This window comes from Mastomys coucha, unplaced genomic scaffold (assembly GCF_008632895.1).
Source record: "Mastomys coucha isolate ucsf_1 unplaced genomic scaffold, UCSF_Mcou_1 pScaffold20, whole genome shotgun sequence".
NCBI classification, from domain to species: domain Eukaryota; kingdom Metazoa; phylum Chordata; class Mammalia; order Rodentia; family Muridae; genus Mastomys; species Mastomys coucha.
The window spans coordinates 76,032,670-76,052,986 of NW_022196903.1; the positions used below are offsets into that span (position 1 = coordinate 76,032,670).

General features: G+C 45.1%; 1 protein-coding gene and 1 pseudogene across 2 annotated transcripts in view; one reads left to right on the plus strand and one right to left on the minus strand.

The window, feature by feature from the left end:
- The window catches only part of Tacr1 (tachykinin receptor 1), a 168,684-nt gene extending 153,166 nt beyond the window's left edge, over positions 1–15,518 (plus strand). The window contains exons 4-6 of the mRNA XM_031382250.1: positions 8,595–8,745; positions 10,570–10,766; positions 12,477–15,518. Coding sequence (XP_031238110.1) covers positions 8,595–8,745; positions 10,570–10,766; positions 12,477–12,768 — 640 coding nt within the window. The 3' untranslated portion in view covers positions 12,769–15,518. The remainder of the gene's footprint in view (positions 1–8,594; positions 8,746–10,569; positions 10,767–12,476) is intronic.
- Positions 15,519–17,552: 2,034 nt separating this feature from the next.
- On the minus strand, positions 17,553–17,974 carry LOC116098204 (annotated as a pseudogene). Its single transcript, XR_004121742.1, has one exon. The product of XR_004121742.1 is annotated as a cytochrome c oxidase subunit NDUFA4 pseudogene (transcript).
- Between the last annotated feature and the right edge of the window lie 2,343 nt (positions 17,975–20,317).

Here is a 20,317-nt window from a genome sequence, read left to right on the forward strand (position 1 = left end):
GAAATATTAAATTGTTGTCCACTAGCACTGTTTGAAGCAATGCCCTGCTCCAAATAGCCATGTTTTGGCTGGGAAGATGGTCCAGTCAGCATGTGGTATTCACTGAATGCAAGCACATAAAATCTGTTTACTCTATTGTTCAGCTTCGTACAAACATAAGGAATGGAGTTTGATTCCCAGAACGCGTGTAAAAAAGCCAGGTGTGATGGGTAATCCATCTTGGGGAGGCAGAGACAGGATCACTGGCCAGACACTCCAACCTAGTCATCATGCAAGCCCCAGGTCCCTGGGAGAAAGCCTGTGTCAAAAACCAGGGTGGGACAGGCTAATGAGACAACTCAGTGGGTAGAGGCACTTGCCATCAAACTTGACACCCTGGGTTCAATCCCTGGGACCCACATCATAGAGGGAAAGAGCCGACTAAAGCAAGTTGTCCTTTGGACTGTATGCATACTTGAAATCAATCAATAAACAGAAGTTTTACTCAAAAGTAACATGGGAGTAAGAGGTGGCTCAGAAGTTAAGAACACTGGCTGTTCTTACAAAGGACCTGAGTTCCATTCCCAGCATCCACATGGTGGCTTACTGTAATTCCAGTTACAGAAGATATGATTGTCCTCTTTCGGCCTCCACAGGCAGCAAGTACCAGGGGTACACATGTGCACAGGCAGACCATATACCATATACACATGCAGACAAACATTCATACACATAAAACAAAAAGAAATCTTTAAAATAGCATAATGATGTCTATCATTCCTGAAGGATTTGAGGCCTATATCTGGCTTCTGCACGCAAATGCATATGCATAAACATACACACACACAAACACACACACAGAGAGAGAGAGAGAGAGAGAGAGAGAGAGAGAGAGAGAGACAGACAGACAGACAGACAGACAGACAGACAGACAGAATGACAGACAGACAGACAGAATGACAGAGAGCTCATTTTCCATGTCTGACAGTGTGCAAAGCACAAACTTCATTTCTGCCCCTGAGAAACCAGCCCTGGCAGCTCAGCACTCAAGTTAGGCACAAGCCCGTGTCAGATCTGTTCCCTGGTCATTCACCCAGTAAGAACATGCTACAGTGACTCAGCCAACCCAACCTTAGGCAGAGCATCCTAGCAAAGTTCAGACCCTTGTAGAGCACCCGGGGGTGGGTGAGGTACAAAAGCAAGCCCTGAGGAGCAATCTTTTGATGTTCCAATCACTGATGAGCAAACACATCCCTGATTTAAAAAACAAACAAACAGACAACAAACAAACAAGCCAGCCTTGTCCTCTATGGGGCTGGGATATTCCAGGATCTGCTGCACAGGGCATAAGTTGGAAAACTGCACCATGCATGTGGGACTATGTAGAGAGTAGGTGGGCTATGTATGTTGTACTGTGGATCAAAGCACATAAAATCTTTGTTACTTCATTGCCCAGCTACTGAAATGCTAGCGACCTAAAGGAACCACTGATTGGTCCAGCACCACCTAGTGGTACCTGTCTATTCTAACCTGGAAACCGGTTCCATTCCTCTACTTTCACACTACATGGAGCTGTGGGGTAGTGCATATTTTACCAGAGATTTGGAGAGTAAATTCAGTGTATGGCAGCATAAGGCAGGTCAGATTCTCTCCAGATACCACCATTGCTTACTGTGCAGAGAGTCGGTGCCCACAGGAAATTCCTTGTCAGGACTTATTCAAGTCCTTCTCCCAACATCTGCACTTGAGTTTTTCTCTCCCATATCTTTCCCACCACTACGTTCCTGGCGGTTTTATCCCTCACCAATTCCACAGTCTTTTTGCCTCGCCCCAAATTAGACTTCTGTCTTCATATACATACCCCAAATCACAGCGGGCTCCTCTGCCCAATCAAAAGCCTTCTCATTTGTCCTCTCAGAAATACAAAGCCTGTGGAAGCTCTTCCTGCCGGGGTTTGTTTGACATAGTCAAACCCTAGTGAGGACTGTTAACCACCTGCCTGCAACAGGAGCAAGCGTGAATAAGCACAGACATGCACTCCCAGCCTCTCCACCATGCATCTACCCCCTGCCGCCCCTGAGGACAGAAGGAAGAGGGGTGTAGATGGGGGAGCTTGGCTTCTCTCTGCTGGAGCCTATGTGACGATATTTCCCTTTACAGCATTTCCAACTCTGAAGGCAGACAGCGTGACAAGAGACAGGGGTCTTTGTTTCTCCTGCCTCTTCAACCAAACGCATGCTATCTTCTCTTGGCACTTGACCTCCATTTAACTACTGCCCTCCAGCCTTCCTTTCATGTCTAAAACTATTAAGAACACAGTCTCCAGTCACCATTTCCTTTTCCACTCCCCATGACTCATCCCACCTAGTTTAATCACCGTCCTCCTAATTCAGTGTCCCAAACCCAGACAGAAGGTTCACAACCTCATCCTCCATCTTCTCTAAGGTAGACGCCGTCTTCCCTGGAACCTCTTACATTTGTGACTTGAACCTCTAAAATTGGCCTCTTCCCTCCTTGTGGCCATTTGTATCACTTCACCATCTCATAGGCCTCTAATCTAATACCAGCCCAGACGTCTCCTCTTGCTCTAGATCCAGACATCCACCTGTCTTCCCTCAAGGTCAGTTCTCCCGTAAGCCTGCTCCTCCTTCCAGAGAGATAAGCTAGGAGTACATGTTTGTGGATGTGCACATTAGCTTCTCTATAGGCCGATGGTTAACAGACCTACCTGGGCCTTGATTGGGCATATATGTAAAACCTCAGTCTCTCCTCCTCCAAGACAGAAAGCCAAGTCAGTTATATTTTAGCAGCCACATACCTAGATCTATCTTCCTCCCATCTATGACATGTTCAGAATCCCTTCCTCCTGTCCATCTGTCTATCCTCTGTGTTCTTTCACTCTCCCTGCTGCCAGATCACTGCAGAGCATCCAAAAATTACTGGTTCTTCAAACCTTATCCCTCTCCACCGAAGTTCTACCACATCCTGAGTCAGCTAATCCCTTGTAAGAAGCAGTTTCATGGTGGCCCATCAGCTTCAGAATTAATTAGCAATTCTCTAACCTGTCACAAAATGTCCCTCATGATCTGTCCAATGTCTCCTTTGTAGCTAAAAATTCCCAGTGATGCTCCATATACATAGTATCCAAGTTTCATTCACTTTGGGGCATCAGTGATGCAGCCCCTCCTTGCCTAGACCCTCCCTCAGTGTGTTTATACTCACAGTTTTCTATACTCACAGTATTCTGTACCGACAATCCTCTTGTTGTTCTGGGTCTGCCTGCCTCCTACTTCTATATACTTACCCAGAAGTTCCTCTCCCAGGAAGCTCCCCTGACCAGTGGTACAGAGAACTACGCATGCATCTCTCCCCCCTCCCCATACACGTAGTAACAAATCACTATATAGCTAAGGTTGTTGCTAAATATTTGTCTATTAACCTACTTTACATTGTATCTATATCGACAAAGGCTTCTCATACCCGCCCCCAGTGTTTGCACTGCAACTGGTACCCAATGTGCACCAAGAGAACAGAGTGCTTCCAACTTGGACTGGCACCTGAGTCTGAAGTGCACATCCTGGAAGGTGAGGCCTGTGAGGCTGCGCCTCTGAAAAGCTCCCGAGGGTAGCTGGTGTATGTAGCTCAGCTTTGGAGGTAGTGAGCAGCATGTGATGGGGTCGACAAGGGGATGCTGGACAATGCCTGCATGGAATGGATACTAAAGAGGCAGCTAATAGGCTGGATGGAATTAGGATCATATCCATGTTGTTCAGCAGCTAACAATGTCTACCTACTGCCTTCCAGGCACAGAGAACCAATGCATCAACCCTCAGAGAGTTATCTCCTTAGACTGAAGATGGGGAGCACAAGTCCATGCCTGCTCGGCCTCCTTCATTCCCTCCTCCAGCAAGCCCCCCATCAAGTGCATTATGAAGACACTAACATGCTATTTCATTAACATATCAGCAGTGAAACATGGAAAGGTTTTCAGAAACTGACACTGTTGGCGCTTTAACAATAAGTTAAAGTACTAGTGAGATATAAGGAAACCTGGGTTTGTGTGCATTAAGGTATTAAGGTGTTGGAGATGGTAGGGAGCCTGTGGAATTTAGGGGCTACGTGGTCTATATTTGGAAAGCTCACTCCATATAAAGTGTGTCAAGCCTCCTCAGCTCCTTAAAGAAGTAAACTAAATGGAACAAAGCCAGGGACATATACACACCTCCTTTCGGAAGTTCCTGTAGACATGTCTCAGAGACAATTAAAACCAACGCACTGCCCTGCCTGTGCCTACACCTCCACAATAAGGCAAGCTGTACCTCTGTCACTGCCTGTTATCCCCCATGACTGCTTCTGGCATGGCTGCTTCTTTATACAGCTCACTCTTAGAGCACTGTTGGCCCCAGATCTCTTTTCCAAAAGCAGATATCACTTCTGAGAGCTCATAAAGCATTGCCTGAAAGGAACTTAAGAAACATCAAGATGGGAAGCCAATACAGGTGTGAGGCACACAAAACAGTATTACTTGGGTTTACTGACCAGCTTTCTAAAAGAATGATCTTGGAGTATATGCACATGTACACACACACACATACACACACACACACACACACACACACACACACACACACACACACTTTGAGTAACTCCACTTAACTACAGAATATGGTACAATGTCTTCAAACACATGCCACAGTGGCATGTGTTTGCTTTTATGTGTTCTAATGATGGGATTTCATTCATTTTAATTGCACTCATTCAGAAGTTTTGTGACCCAGACACTATTTGGACAGGTTTTATTTGTTTGTTTGTTTCTCTGTAAGAGGAGTCTATCTGAGTAAGGTTTATGGATTTGTTTAAACTTTGACATCATCCAAGGATTAACTGTTGGGGGATGGGTGTTTGTTGGGGAGTATGCGGAGGAATGAAAGAGAAGGCTGGAGATTGTAAATCTGGAGGACTCTGGTCAGAGAGGGGCCACTCTAAAATACTTTATGTAGTTATTTTATTATGAAATATATATTTTAACCATCTTAAAGTGTACAGTTCAGGGCTGAGAGATGGCTCTGTGGGTAAGAACACATAGGGCTCTTGCAGAGGACCTAAGTTCAGGTCCCTGCACCCAAGGGATATGACACCCCCTTCTGGCCTCTGTGGGCACTGTACTCATGTACACAGATGTACACGCAGGCACATATGAAACACGTGACTTAAAATAAAAGTGATTTTTTAAAAGTGTACAGTTCAGTGGCACTAGAACAGTCACAGAGCTGTGATGCCCTCATCCGTCCATTTTAGAGAATTCTCTTCATCCCAAGCAGAAATGAGTATGAATTCCTCCTCTGTCTCCCAAGTACCTGAGAGCCTTTTCCACCTTCTGTGTCTATGGCATGTGTGTCACATGAAGTGGCATCCTTCAGAGTACCCTCTTATGTTCACATGCTCACTTATTAGCATAGTGCTTGCAGACGTCAGCCATATGTCAGGATGTCACTCTTCTTTCAAGCTGTATAGAACCTTATTGTACAGATAGCCTACACTTTGTTTATCTGTTCGCCTGTTGACGTGTTTTGTACCATTGACAAATTTTGTACCAATATTTGTACCAATTGTGCACAAATATTATTGTGTAAGTATCTGTGCTTGGGGTTTCTGTTTCAAGGGTGTGCCTAGAAATAGAACTGCTAATTGAAGATTTTTATACTATCTTTAATTATCCCTGTTAGGTAATAGAAAAAAGGAGTGGTTAACCTGACTGTAGCACTATGTGTTTGTGTGTGTGTGTGTGTATGTATGTGCATGAACATGTTCATGTATATAAGTGTGCGCACACACATATTTGAACACTCATATGGAAGCCAGAGGTTGGCATCTGGTGTCTTCCTCAGTCACTCTCCACCTTATTTTTTGAGACAGGGTCTCTTACTGAACCTGAGAGTCACCCATCTAGCTAGACTGTCTGTGCAGTGTGTTCCGGGGTTATTCCTCTTTCCATCTCCTGTTTCCATAGATTACAGATGGGCACACCCACATCTGGACTTTTTCATTCTACAGGCTCACATTCTTTTTTTTTTTTTTTCTTTGTTTTTTTGGTTTTTTTTTTGGTTTTTTGGAGACAGGGTTTCTCTGTGTAGCCCTGGCTAGAGCTCACTCTGTAGACCAGGCTGGCCTCGAACTCAGAAACCCACCTGCCTCTGCCTCCCAAGTGCTAGGATTAAAGGTGTGCAACACCACTGCCCGGCTCAGGCTCACATTCTTGGGAGGAAAGATCTCAGCACCCGAACTATCGCTTCAGCCCTGTAACACCCTTTTCACCAAAATTAAATCCACATTGTTTATTATTTTCAAAGAAATAACAAAATCACTCATTTATTCTCTGAAAACAATCCATAGTGGTACATGGATCTAAGGCAACCCAAGGAAGGAAGATAGCCACAAGGTCATAGATCAGGCTGGGCTGCACAGTGAGACCCTGAATCAGAGAGGGAAAAGGGGGGATGAGAAAAAAGCTGCAACTTTGTCTTTATTATCTCTAGGTATTAGCTACTCTGTAAGCAGGGGCCCCTCTGATCAATAAGATCCCAGATACCAGAGGATAAGTTATAGGGGGAAAAAAATGAATTTAACATGTACTTTAATGAAGTCATTCAATTACAAACCCATCGGTTCCCCATAGGGACTCATCAGTCTTGTAGATCCAAAGCCTAAAATAGAAGTTCCCCATCTTCGCTATCTATTATGATAAATTAGGTAATTTCCCAGATTATACTTTCCTATTCCCACACCCTGGCTGATTAAATAAACACCTTCAGCCACTGGGCATTAAAAGCTCCGGTAGGGACTCTTCTGTATATTCGAAGCTGAGACTCGCTGGTCCAGGGCAATGCTTTTCAATTTCTGAACCAGGAGCAGAAGCAGCATCTCCTGGGAACTTGCTGTAAGTGCAGGGATTTGGCATAAGGAAAACAGTGGGTAAAGTTCTGTGCAATCATGAGAACCTGAATTTAGATTCCCAGGTCCCATGCAAAAAGCCCAGTGAGATGGTTCACATCTGTAATCCCAGAATTGGGAGGCAGACACAGGACAATCCCTGGAGCTTGCTGGCCACCCAGTCTAGCCAATCAGTAAGCTCCATGTAGAATAAGAGACTCTACCTCAAAAATTAAGGTAGAGAGCCATAGAATAAAATAATCAATGTCAACCTATGGCCTGCAGATACTCATACATATATACACATATTCACCTATACATGCACCACACATACAAATATATAAAATAAATAAATGCTAGGTTTTTTACAACAATCCCTCTGCAATCATGTACTTCCTCTAGGGGATTCTAGGGCCAACTCTGAGGAGCATGTGGAGCTAAAGAATTAGACAACAGTAGATCCAACATAGGGTTCCACACATCCCTCGACAGACAGTCCCAAAGAGCACCACAAGGCAGTGACCTGTCAAGGCACAACCTGAGTGTTGGGTCATTGGGCAAGTATTAATCAATCAACAGGGAACAGAGCTGTTCTTTCAGGAAGGGGCCATGGGTGACTCTTAGAGTGCCCTCTGGTTCTTTCTATTCCTGTCATCTCTAAATACTTTATTTGCAAACATGGTCAGCACAGAAACCTGAAGGAAGAACTGAAAACAAATTAGGCACACCCCACATAGACACTGCTGTGGAGGCTATAGGAAGAGAACCCAAGGAGCCAGGATCCGCCTGCCTGCACAGAGATGTGCTACTGCTCTGCCTCAGGGCTCAGAACTCCCTCAAGTATTTTCAAATTGCCAATTTTTCATATCCATAGAAGTCTGGAGATGTGGCAGTGCTGTGAAGATTTACAAAGAAATGATTGAAAGCAGGTGGGGTGCTGGTGAAGCAGAGAGGGGGTGCCTACCTCAGCTCCCTATTGAAAAGGGAGAGTCAGCTTTGGCTGTAAGAAAGTGGGAGAAAACAAGTCTGTGGATGGCTTTTCCCTGGTGGTAAGAAGTTGGTTCTGAGATAGAAAGGTGTGGTGAGTGCTTAAAACTCCAATCTGCTCTGGAGGCAAAGGCAGAAAGCCCAGGAAAGTCCAGGCCATCCTCCCACCTCTGTCCCTGCTGTAGTTTGAATGTGAAATGTCCCCCACAGGCTCACGTGTTTGTACAGTTGGTCCCCAGCTTGTGACGCTATCTTTGGAGGGTTGTAGATCCTTAGGAGATGGAGCCTTGCTGGGGAAGGGGAGATGCTGGGAGCTGGCCAGTTTTGCAGCCCAGGCCCAGTTCTTTTCTCTGCTTCCTGACTACAGCAACAGTGTGACCAGCCGCCTCTCCTGCTGCCATGCTTCCTGCCATGATAGACTGTATCCCTTCAAACTGTAAGCCAAAATAAACACTTCCTCCACTAAGTTGCTTCCTGTCAGATATTTGCTCACAAAATCAAGAAAAGCTATGAACATGAGGAAAGTTCACATGAAGAGTATAAATTAAACTGACTTGTTCTCTCCTGCCCATCACCCATTCATTCTTTATGAATGGTGGATGGTATTCCTCCCTGTATGATAGCCAAAGGCCAAGAAAGGTGTCCACAAACTATAATTGCTGCTGTTGCTAAGACTGACTTCTCTGTCTACCTCACAGGTACCACATCTGCGTGACTGTGCTGATCTACTTCCTGCCTCTGCTGGTGATTGGGTATGCATACACTGTAGTGGGGATTACACTGTGGGCCAGTGAGATCCCCGGCGACTCCTCTGACCGTTACCATGAGCAAGTCTCAGCCAAGCGCAAGGTGAGCAAAAGCCAAACAGGTATAGCTCATCCTGGCACTGACAGTGTGAGAGGCTTGAGGCCCCAAAGGCAGAAGCCATAAAGCATCTCTGGTCCTCAGAAACAGAAGAGGAAACTCATATACAGTCATATACATGTGCAAACTCTCATATATACACATAATTATATACTTATAAGAGTAATTCTATACACATTCATTCATTCATATACATACACATAATATTCATATACATATACACCAATACACATGTACATGAACTCATCCATATATAGACACTCATACATGTACACACACATAAACATTCATAGACATGTACATATACACAGAAAAACCCACTCATACACATACATATATACACACACATACACTCATACACATATGCATACACATACAGATACACAAACTCATACATATGTACACACACAGAGACACCCATACACATACACATACATAAACATTCATATGTATGCACACATGCATATATAAATGCTCATATACATATACTCATATACATATAATGTACAAGCATTATACACATGTACTCATATGCCCATACATAAGTACACTCAAACACATAAATTTATATATATACATATGCATATGTATATATATATCACATGTATAGACACATATACTCAAATATATACACTGATACACATACATATTTATACACAGATATAACTACAAATACACACACATATATATATATATATATATACACTCATGTGTATTCACATAATCCTTCATGTGCAGACACTCAAATATACACAACATACACATACACAGATACACATGTGCCCATACATATTCATATACATATACATACGTGATAATAAAAACATATACAAATATATACAAACTTATATACATGTATAATATTCACACACACACATATATATATGCATTTACCTATATATACATAACTCATATATACATACATATATATACTACTCAGACAATACATTCAAGTTTTACACATACACACATGCACACAAAGTACTGTCGGAAAATTTATCAACAAAAGAAATTGGTCTTCATGGCTCTAGAGGCCAGGAGTCTAAGACCAAGGCAGAGTCCATGTTTGGTGAGGGCACTTCCTGTTCACGGCTCACACAGTAGAAAGGCAAGGGAGCTCCAGGTCCTCTCTTATTAGGGCTTTATCCTGTCTATAAAGCTTTGCTCTCGATGTCTAACTGCGTTCCAAAGGCCTGTGACCTAATACTGTCACGTACCACATGTCACTAGCTGCTGAGATTCAGCTATGATGAGGCCTGACATGAACATTCAGGCTCCTGGGTCTCACAGACCTTTCTCCACCCCGTTTAGACACAGAATATGCCCTTACAGGAACTCTCCAATGCTCTCCCTTCTTCCTCTGCTTCAGTCTCTAGAGACATCCTCCCAGCTCCCTTCCTCCCCTGGCCCAGCCCTCTGCTGTCTTCCCTGTGCCTTCTCTCCTGAGAACCCATGCATGTCTCACTCTCTTCTCCCCTGGCTTCTCTACACAGTGCCCAGCAGACCACACAAAAGCACGCCACAGTCCTCTGAAGGGCTCCTGCTCCACCCCCGGGCTATAAGTCTATATGGATTGTCCAGGAACCTTTAATTCCTAACAAGTCCTTGGGGATAGCAATGATGGTAGTCCTGGGCCACATTCTGAGAACTGTAACCAGGATCCTCTAGCCCTCATGTTAAAGGTCTTTTGGCCTCCTTAGAAGACAGTATTGTAAACACCTCCATTCTCACCACACTGTACAGTGACAGGGAGAGGAGAGAAGCCACCCCATAGTGTTGATAGACCCGCCTGCTGTGCCCTTTCTTCAGGTGGTCAAAATGATGATCGTGGTTGTGTGTACCTTCGCCATCTGCTGGCTGCCCTTCCACATCTTCTTCCTCCTGCCCTACATCAACCCAGATCTCTACCTTAAGAAGTTCATCCAGCAGGTCTACCTGGCCAGCATGTGGCTGGCCATGAGTTCTACTATGTACAACCCCATCATCTACTGCTGCCTCAATGACAGGTGAGTAGGCCATGGTCCCACACCCAAGCCACACAGCATGAAGAGGAAGTGGTGGGTCTGCAGCAAGCTGACCACACACTCCAAGCCATGCCCATCGGGGTTCTGCAACTGTGTGAGCCCAGATCAGGATGGTTTTCTTTTCCAAAAAAAAACAAACCAAGTATCTTCAATTTCATGTGTGACATGATTTTTTTTCTTATATAAGTACAAATTTATATGTGTGAATGGGTATCTGTGCTTGCAGGTGGAGGTCAGAGAAGGACATCAGATGTCCTGCTCTATCATCCCCCACCTTATTCCCTTGAGACAGATCTTTCACTGAACCTAAGCCTAGGCTGGCAGCCAGTAAGTCTCAATGATCTGTCTCCACACCCCACCACATATGTGCACATCTGGGAATACAAGTACTGCACAAACACACCTGGCTTTTTACATGGGTTCTGTGGATTTGAATCAGGCCCTCACATTTGTGAAGCGAGCCTTCAAACCTGTTGATCCATCTTCCCAATATTTAGACTTCTGATTTTTTAAATGTAGAAACTACATTCATGAGGCTGGGAGCATGTTGGAACTCTTGCATGTAGACAAGCCAGCAAACTAGATGCTCTCTCCTGGCACTATTGTCTCATCAGGGTCACTTCCTAAGACTCATCTTGCATTTCCAGTAACGCAGAGTAAGCAAAGAAGCCAGGGTTTCCAGGTAGAGAGCACCAAATAGACACCAGGCTACAGTGTAATTGTCACCCAAAGAAGCATCCAACCCCTCTGAGGGGAAGGATACAGAGGTGAGGGGAAAATAGAAAGAGACACTTAAGCACTAGGAGTATATGAATGACCCCCTCTTGAACTTGCTCCCATCGTCTCTATCATCTGACAGATCCATCTTCTAAGAGCTTGATGACCTGGCTCCAATTCTTTTGGTTAAATTTCCTAGCACATCTGTAAGTAAAGATGATTCTCCATGTTTAACCAGTAAGGAAACTGAGGCCCCCTGATACAACATCACTGCCAGCCAAGGCTTGAGTCTTGATACATACTCGTACTATGAGCCTGGTATGTTAGTTACCCTTCTATTGCTCAAATGGCCAAAGCAACTTATAGGAGAAAGGATTTATACAGGCCTATGGTTCCAGAGGAATAAGAGTCCATCCTGGCAGGGAACTGTGACAGCAAGGAGTAGACATGGTGGTAGGAACAGCTAAGAGCTCACATCTCCATGGCAAACCAGAAGCAGAGAATACACCTGGAATGAAGGAGGCTTTTGAAATCTTCAAACCAGTAGCTTACTTTCTCCAGCAAGGCCACACCTTCTAAGTCTAACCAAACAGCACCACCAACAGGGTGGTGCTCAAGACTATAGGTGATATTTCTCATTCAACCCAAAACTTGGCAACCAGCTCAGTAAATACACACAAACACCTACAGTATGGGCTAGTTTTCATTGATGTTCAGCTAACCCAATGTCTTCTGTTTACATGCCTGAGGAAACAACCTAATTCTGGGATGCCTCCCCCAAAAAAGGCTTCTATTGCACTTTGACAGCTACCCATGAGGGGAGCTTGTCCTTAGCATGTCCAGACGTGAATTAATTTGAATTTGTAATGACACAGACTTAGGCCTGGGTAGATCCCATGTTGAGGACACCATGGGGAGGAACGCCCTCTTGAAGCAAACAATCCCAGGGCTCACTTCTCCATCCTTCCTCTCCAGGTTCCGTCTGGGCTTCAAGCATGCCTTTCGCTGCTGCCCCTTCATCAGTGCTGGTGATTATGAGGGGCTGGAAATGAAATCCACCCGATACCTCCAGACCCAGAGCAGTGTGTACAAGGTCAGCCGTCTGGAAACTACCATTTCCACTGTGGTGGGAGCCCATGAAGATGAGCCAGAGGAAGGCCCCAAGGCCACACCTTCATCCTTGGATCTCACTTCCAATGGCTCCTCTCGAAGCAACTCGAAGACCATGACAGAGAGCTCTAGCTTCTACTCTAACATGCTGGCCTAGGCAGCAGGGCACGACCACTAGCCCATCTTGTGTTGTTTACTCATGGAAATCTTTGATTTGGAATTTGTTGGAAATACCCTAAGGCTGGAGCTTTTGGGGAAGGGACACAATGGTTCAAGGAAAATGTTCCATGCTGTATTCAATCTGGATTTCTTCCTGTCTTTGTTAATCATCCTCCATGCTGGTGACCCAAGACAGATCAGTGAACATCTATAAAATGAGAAGGCTATCCTCAATTTTTCCCTGCAGTTCATCCCTCAATTTCTGAAATGACTTCATCTGCATGCAAGGTGCTTATCTGGGGAGGAACTCTGCAAGGCAACAGACCTATTTGCTTGGAGCGCCATTCTCAGCCATGTGCAGACTAGCTCACACCACTCCAGCCTCCCACAGGACAGTGTGAGCAAAAGAAGGTGCCACCTAAAGAAAGCTCTATCCCCAAATAAGCACACATGAATAGAGGACACATCGTTGTGACATCTTAGTGTTTCAGTTCATTTAAACATCATGGGATTGACACAATATTGGATTCTGCTGCATTGTGTCCCCAGTGCAACCAACTCCAACTGAATATGTCTACACAAGCAAGCTGATGTTCTAACCAAGAATCAGAAGATCCCTGACAGGCACTTAACCTATCTGAGACTCTTTTCCTTCTTTGTAAAAGCAACAGAGCTGAACCAAACACTCTAAGGAACCCTTCGAGTCTCAGTGTTCCTGGTTTAATGATGTATATACTTCATTCTCTCTCTCTCTCTCTCTCTCTCTCTCTCTCTCTCTCTCTCTCTCTCTCTCTCTCTCACACACACACACACACACACACACACACACACACACACACAAATAAAAAAAAGCAATGGCAGCATCAAAAATACCAGGTGTGTTAGTCCCTAGAGATGGATGTATGTAAATATTCTCCCATTGGTCCAAAAGCCCTGCTTCAAAAATTCCTTCTCCAGTAAAGTTTGACAGAGCAGAGGACTTCACAGAAAAACTTGGACATCTCTAGCAGGCTGATCCCAGTTCTGAGAGCAGCATTGAGGGGGATAAGAGTGTGGACCTCCTGCTCTGGCTGTTGGAGTCTTTGTGCGTATTCTTTGCTTTTTGCTGCACACAGTGGAGAGGAGGGAGGCTGCCCTCCACAGCTACACTCCTGGAAAGAAGAGCCTTGCCACTTCTCTCCAGACTCTGAACCTTGCCCTCCTCTCCACCGTGCTGATCTCTGTCTATAAGAAGTTGAAGGATCCACCAATCCAAAAGGACACTTAGTCCGCCAAGAGCCAAGAACTGAAAGCTTCACACCCTGATATGGCTTCAGGATCCCCAGCAGGTGAGCATGCTGTTTCTTTCTGTCTCTCAGATGTGACTGGGAGCCAAAGCTTCATGTGACATCCATGTATATATCCTCATGGTTCAGATAATTGGATGCACAAAAGCTCTGTCCAGCATGTCAGGGAGAACAAGGCCACCCACCACCAGGATTTATAACTTCGATCAGCCTTGTTGGGTCTCACCCTTCGAGGGCATCTGCATACCTGGAGAAGGCAAGAATTATATAGAAATAATATAAGCCAGGGGAAAAAAAGAAATGAGAAGCATATTCTACAGCGCATCATGGGAAGTTTTAATAAACTAAGTAAAGGCTGCTGAATGACAACCTATGAGTTGAAAATGGTGTAAGAACAATAAAAGCCAGTGCCCAAATTGTATATTATACTTCCAAGAAGGAATCTTGTTATGTAGGGATGTAAAAAAAAAAAAAAAAATGTGGCTATGAAAAGTACCAGGAAGAAAACATTCAGTATGGAGGACCTCTCATCCACAGAAGAGAAGGTTAGGGTAAAGTTGGCAAGGATTTATGGAGTGTCTGCTCTGGACTTTGCCTGAACTGAGGACACACAGCTCCTCCCACCCTGAGGAGATTGCTGTCCTCCCATTCCTGAGGCACCAGTCTTGGTGAAGCCGGCACGCTCACCAGGCATAGAGGCATTGAAAAGCAGATTCCTTCTAAGATTTTAAAAACTGACTTTTAACTTGGATTCTCAAACCAGGGGGTGGGGCTTTCACCTCTGAAATGGAAATTCTCTGAGGTAACCCTGAAGGGAGCCACCAGTCAGCCCCAGGGACCTAAAGGACTGTGATGAGGAATTTCACTCTATGTGTAGTATGAGCGAAGATGAGGCTTCATGGACATGCCGAAGCATCCTTCAGAGAGGACCAGCAAGCTTCCCACTGCCCCTGCTCCCAAGACCATTTAACTTGTAGAAATGTTGTCAATTCTTGTTTGTGAGAACACTGTGATTTGTGCTCTGTGCATGGGTCTCTTATTGAAATGTGTCACCCTGTGTTTATCTCCTGAGTTTTCTTGATGTACCCTCCAGTATCGATAGGCTGGAGATACCCTGGGGCCATCCTTTCTGCATTCCCTCCAATCTGTGGGATCCCAGTTCCGTTGCTCCTGTTGGGCCAGGCCTCCTCCTGCCACTGTTCTTTCTTGGAGAGGAGCTCTGAAGCCTGCCTCATACTCAGTGAAACTGAAGGCTGTGGAAGGACCTTGATGGGAAGAACACCCTGAGCCCTTCAGCAGAATGCTGAGACAAAGGGCTGAGTGGAATTCTGGGAAAGGAGAGGACACGGGTCTGGAGAAAAGAGTGTACATAGAGAGGGGTCATTCCTGAGGCATCTGTGTTTGGGGCCTGGGATCCAGCAAAGTAAGTCTCACTAAAATAAAGTATGCTTTGGCTATCTCACACTTTTGTCCCTTCTCTATGGAACAGGAACCCTGCTGGGGGTGGGATGGGACAGTGATGGGAACTCTGGCAGATTTCACAGCCAGAAGGATGAAAGGCAACATCTACTCAGTGCTGAGATGGCACAGATATGGGCTGGCGAGATCTGGGATGTGTTTCCAGACTGGGAGACAGGAATTTGGGGTGGGATTGTGTGGCAGCACCAACAATGCCATGAATACACAGGTGTCAATTCAAGCTGTCCATGGAGAAGATGACAAAGCAGTTAGATGTATAAGAGATGTCCTGGAGGTAAGGTCAAGGCAGATCGTGTGGGAAGGGAAGAGGATCAAGCTAGTGGCACAGTGGAAGACAAGGGAGAACATTAGACCACCACATGGATAGAGATAGGATATGGAGGTTTGAATGAGAAACATCTGCTATGGGCTTGGGTGTTTAAACATTTGGTTCCTATGATGGTTTGTATATGTTTGGCCCATGGAGTGGCACTATTAGGAGGTGTGGTCTTGTTGGAGTAGGTGTGTCACTGTGAACGTGGGCTTTAAAACCCTAGTCCTAGCTGCCTGGAAGTCAGTATTCTGCTAGCAGACTTCAGATGAAGATGTAGAACTCTCAGTTCTGCCTGCACCATGTCTGCCTAAATGCTGCCATACTCCCACCTTGATGATAATGGACTGAACCTCTGAACCTGTAAACCAACCCCAATTAAATGTTGTCCTTATAAGAGTTGCCTTGGTCATGGTATCTGTTCACAGCAGTAAAACTCTAACTGAGACAGTCCCCAACTGGGTTGCTATTTGGGGAAGTTGTTGAACCTTTGAGAAGTGGAGCCCTGCTAGAGGATGTACATCACCGAGGGCAAGGTTCCATGGATTCTAACCCTCTGGAACTATTAGTCCATATCATAGTCCCAAATGAACTTTTTGTTCTATAAGTTACCTTGGTCATAGTGTTTTATCACAACAACAGAGAAGTAAACTAACGAGAAGGGGAAGAGAAACCCAGGTCATACAGAGACTACTCAAGTGAAGCTCACATTCGCTTTAGCAGAAATAGTCAAGCTAGCACGGGACGTGTTCAGTGCCTGCCTAGAGGACAAAGGTACCCACATTTGAATGACAGGCCCAAAGCACTACACCTGGGCTAGTGGGAGGGGCTGTCAGCCCATGGCACTCCTCACCCAGATATTTCTCCAGGGAGATCTGTGCCATACAGCTGCACAACTGCACAAAGACCTCTGCGTTTGCAAACGCGGCAGGAAACCCCTGCAGACTGGAAACATCAGTGGTTATCACTTGAGCAGTGTCACCTGCTTGCCACTGCTGGGCCACCTCCCACAGGCAGTGCTACCAAGGGAGCCATGAGATGCTGCAAACACACTTGCAGTGGCGAAGAGAGGGCAAGAGGAAAACAGACACAGCTGTCCAATAAGTTATCTGAAATGAACAATGAAGATGCTCCTTTGTAAACTAAGACATCTTAGAGACAGGTCCCTAGACAAGCTTCGAGGAATCCACAAGTTCCTTTCAAGATCCTCACCTCTCACATTCTCTCTGCAGAATGGGGGAGGGGATACGTATGACTTTCCCCTAAAACAATCATTAACCCTATGCTATCTAACAAAAGAGGAGGCAGTGGGTTGTTTCTAAGAGAGGGGCGAGAAGCCTGAGGTCTTCTAAACACAGCGAGAGGTAGACGAGCCCCAGAAGAAGCAGCCTGGCTGCCAGGAAACAGTTTTTGGAATAAAATCATACTTCCTCTCAGGCACCTCAGTGATTTAATGCTTTAGACAAAACCACTGGATTCATGGCAAAGGGGTGTGCTCACTCTTCTCCGTAGAAAGACATGCCCCTTGAATACGCAATAGCAGTGCCTTAGTTATAGGTCAACAGGTAACACAAGGCATAGGAAACAAATGTAGAGACACAAAGATGTCCTCATTTGCTCCAGCAATGTGTAACAGGCATCTCAGAGATATTCATTCCAGTAGCCATAGCAGGGCTTGGTAATATGCTCCCTGGGCTCCTTCAATCCTTTTTTTTTTTTTTTTTCAAGTTTCAGAGATTTATTCATCAGTGTAATAAACTCCAAAAAAAAATCAACATGATTTCATGCATTCAGAGACATATTTTCTGCTTAAGTGGAAATTGTGCGGATGGCTTCTGAAAGACCTTCATGATCAGCAGCTTTACAGTGAATTTCACAGTTTAGAAGTCTGGGCCTTCCTTCTTCAGTTTGCTGTAATCCACATTCACTGAGTAGAACTTATATTGTTCATTGGGACCCAGTTTGTTCCAAGGCTCTGGGTTGTTCTTCCTGTCCCAGCTGACCTCTGGATTGAACAATGCCAAGTGCATCACATATAGTGCTGCTCCAGTACCCCCTGCTCCAATAAATACGAAGAGAGGAATCAAACTGGGATGCTTCTTGGCTTGCCCGAGGATCTGGCAGAGCATGTTTGCAGCACAGGCCTACCTACACAAAGAGAGAAGATTAGGACACACACTAACCCGCTTCTGCGACCTGGCTGAGCGGATGTCCAAAAGTCACCCAGGACCTCCTACCTGAAGGACCCCTCCCTTCAATCCTTTTGGTACAAGAGTGATCGGACCTCCTCAGTGCTGAACCCCAGAGTGATAATTCAGTCAGGGCCTAGAGCACAGGTGGATGAGATGGGGACACATGGAGAATGTCCCTCTCCATCTTCCAGGGTAAATGAAGCATCTGACACCACAGCCAGTACTCTAAAACACCAGCACTTATTTCTACCCAGCTCAGGAGAGCAGAGGGGAGGGAAGGAGACGGAGGACCCGCAGCCTCATGACACAGGGGCTCATAGATGTCACCCTGGCTTCCCTCTCAAGCAGCACAGCTTGGGAGGAGAAAAGATGGCTAAGGAGCAAGGAGTGACAGAGGACATCAGAGGCAAATACTGGTACTGCCTATTTGGCTAGCTCCCGAGTCTATTCAGGGTCAAGCCTGGGCTCTTTGCTCTGCATTTCCTCCTTTTCTGCCTTTTTAATTTTTGTTTTTAATTTCAAAAATATTTATTAGATATTTGAAAAATGTGTACATGTTTTGACCATACTCACCCTTCCACCATCCAGCACTTCCTAGATCCACCCGCCTTCCCCAGCCACCCAACTTTATGTCCATAATGAAGTCCTACTCCTATCCCAGGAGCTATTGGCAATTGATGGGTGCTGAGAGAGGGTGAGTCAGTTTTCTCTAAGAGTACATTCTTTGGTGAGTCAACCATACTCCAAGGGAGGACCACTCATCCAAAAACTCCTTTTTATTTCCAGTCCATTATGGTCTCCACTCTTTAATCCAACACAGCTTCTGTCCCTGAAACACCCTTCCTAACTTCTCCTTGCTGAAATGTCACCTTCTCTGTCTCTAATAGAGAGCCAGACGTATCTGACTCCCAGTTCATTCGTTGTAACTAGCCCCTGGTCATGTGATAGTATTAAATAAGACTTTAGGGAAGTAATTGGCCCATTAGGATGGGACCTTTAAGGTAGGATTGGTGCCCTTATAATATGAACTATGAAGGAGAGAGGGGAGAGAGATCAACACATCTCCCAATCATGACACCATCTACACTTCCCTCCATTTCCAGCCCCTCCCATAACTCCAACCTCACTCAACCCTACCCCCATTCCCAATTACTTTCTAAATTGATTCCCAGGACAGGGTTTCAGTGTTAGTCCCAACACTTAAAAGAAGCAGCAGAGGCAAGGATAACTTTGAAGGTCTGCTCCAGTGTAGTATTATAAACTTTTCCTGTTGCAATAATAAAACACCCTGACAAAACGCAACTTACAGGAGGAGAGTTTTATTTTGACTGACAGTTCAAGGGTGTAGTCCATCATGGTGGGAAAGTCCTGGCTGGTGGCAGGAGCTTGAGAAAGCTAGTCATACTGCATCTGTAGCCAGAAAGCAAAAACAATGAATGCCAACGCTCAGTTCACTTTCTTCTTTATATTCAGCCTTGGATCCCAGCCCAGGAAATGGTTAAAGTGGGTTTTCCCACATCAGTTAACTCAGTCAAAACAATCCTTCACAGAATAAGAAACAGAGTGCTCAGTCCTGATGGGACACTATAACACTCTCTCCTCCTAACCAAGGTTGAGGATATCTTGGAAAAGAGAGTGAAAAGGGCGTAAGGGTCATGGGATGGGGAGGAATGCTAGGAACTGCTGTCCTCTGGGCATGACATGACTATCGCACATTCATAAACTCACATCAGCTGTGGCTACCTACCCAAGATCAGGCTAGCTAAAATTCCAGCATAGATGGGGTCAATGATCACCAGCCCCCATGTCTTAATAAAAGCTATTGGCAGCTGATAAATTATTCTTTTGAGGATGTAGCCACTGAGAGAACTACCATCATTCAGTGGATGGCTCTACACCCATGCACATATGGGCAGAAGAGAATGAACTTAGTGGGTATTTTAAAAGCCATAAATTAGAAAAGGAACATGTTGAGGATATGGTGATAATTGGAGGAAGGATAGGGAGATAGATATGATCATATATCATTGTATACATGTATGAGGTTATCAAGAATAAGATTTTTTTTAGAGATAATCCCTCACAGACATTTTCAGAGGCTAGTCATAATCTAGATAATTCCTCCCAGGAAGCTTGTCTCTTAGGAGACTCTGAGATCTCAAGTTGACAAGTGATATGCAGCATGCAATGAACTCAGAAGGATCCTCAGCCATCACCATGAGTGAATAGCACTTCCCAACTCCTCCATGCTTTCTGCATGCTTGAGACCACTTTACCCTC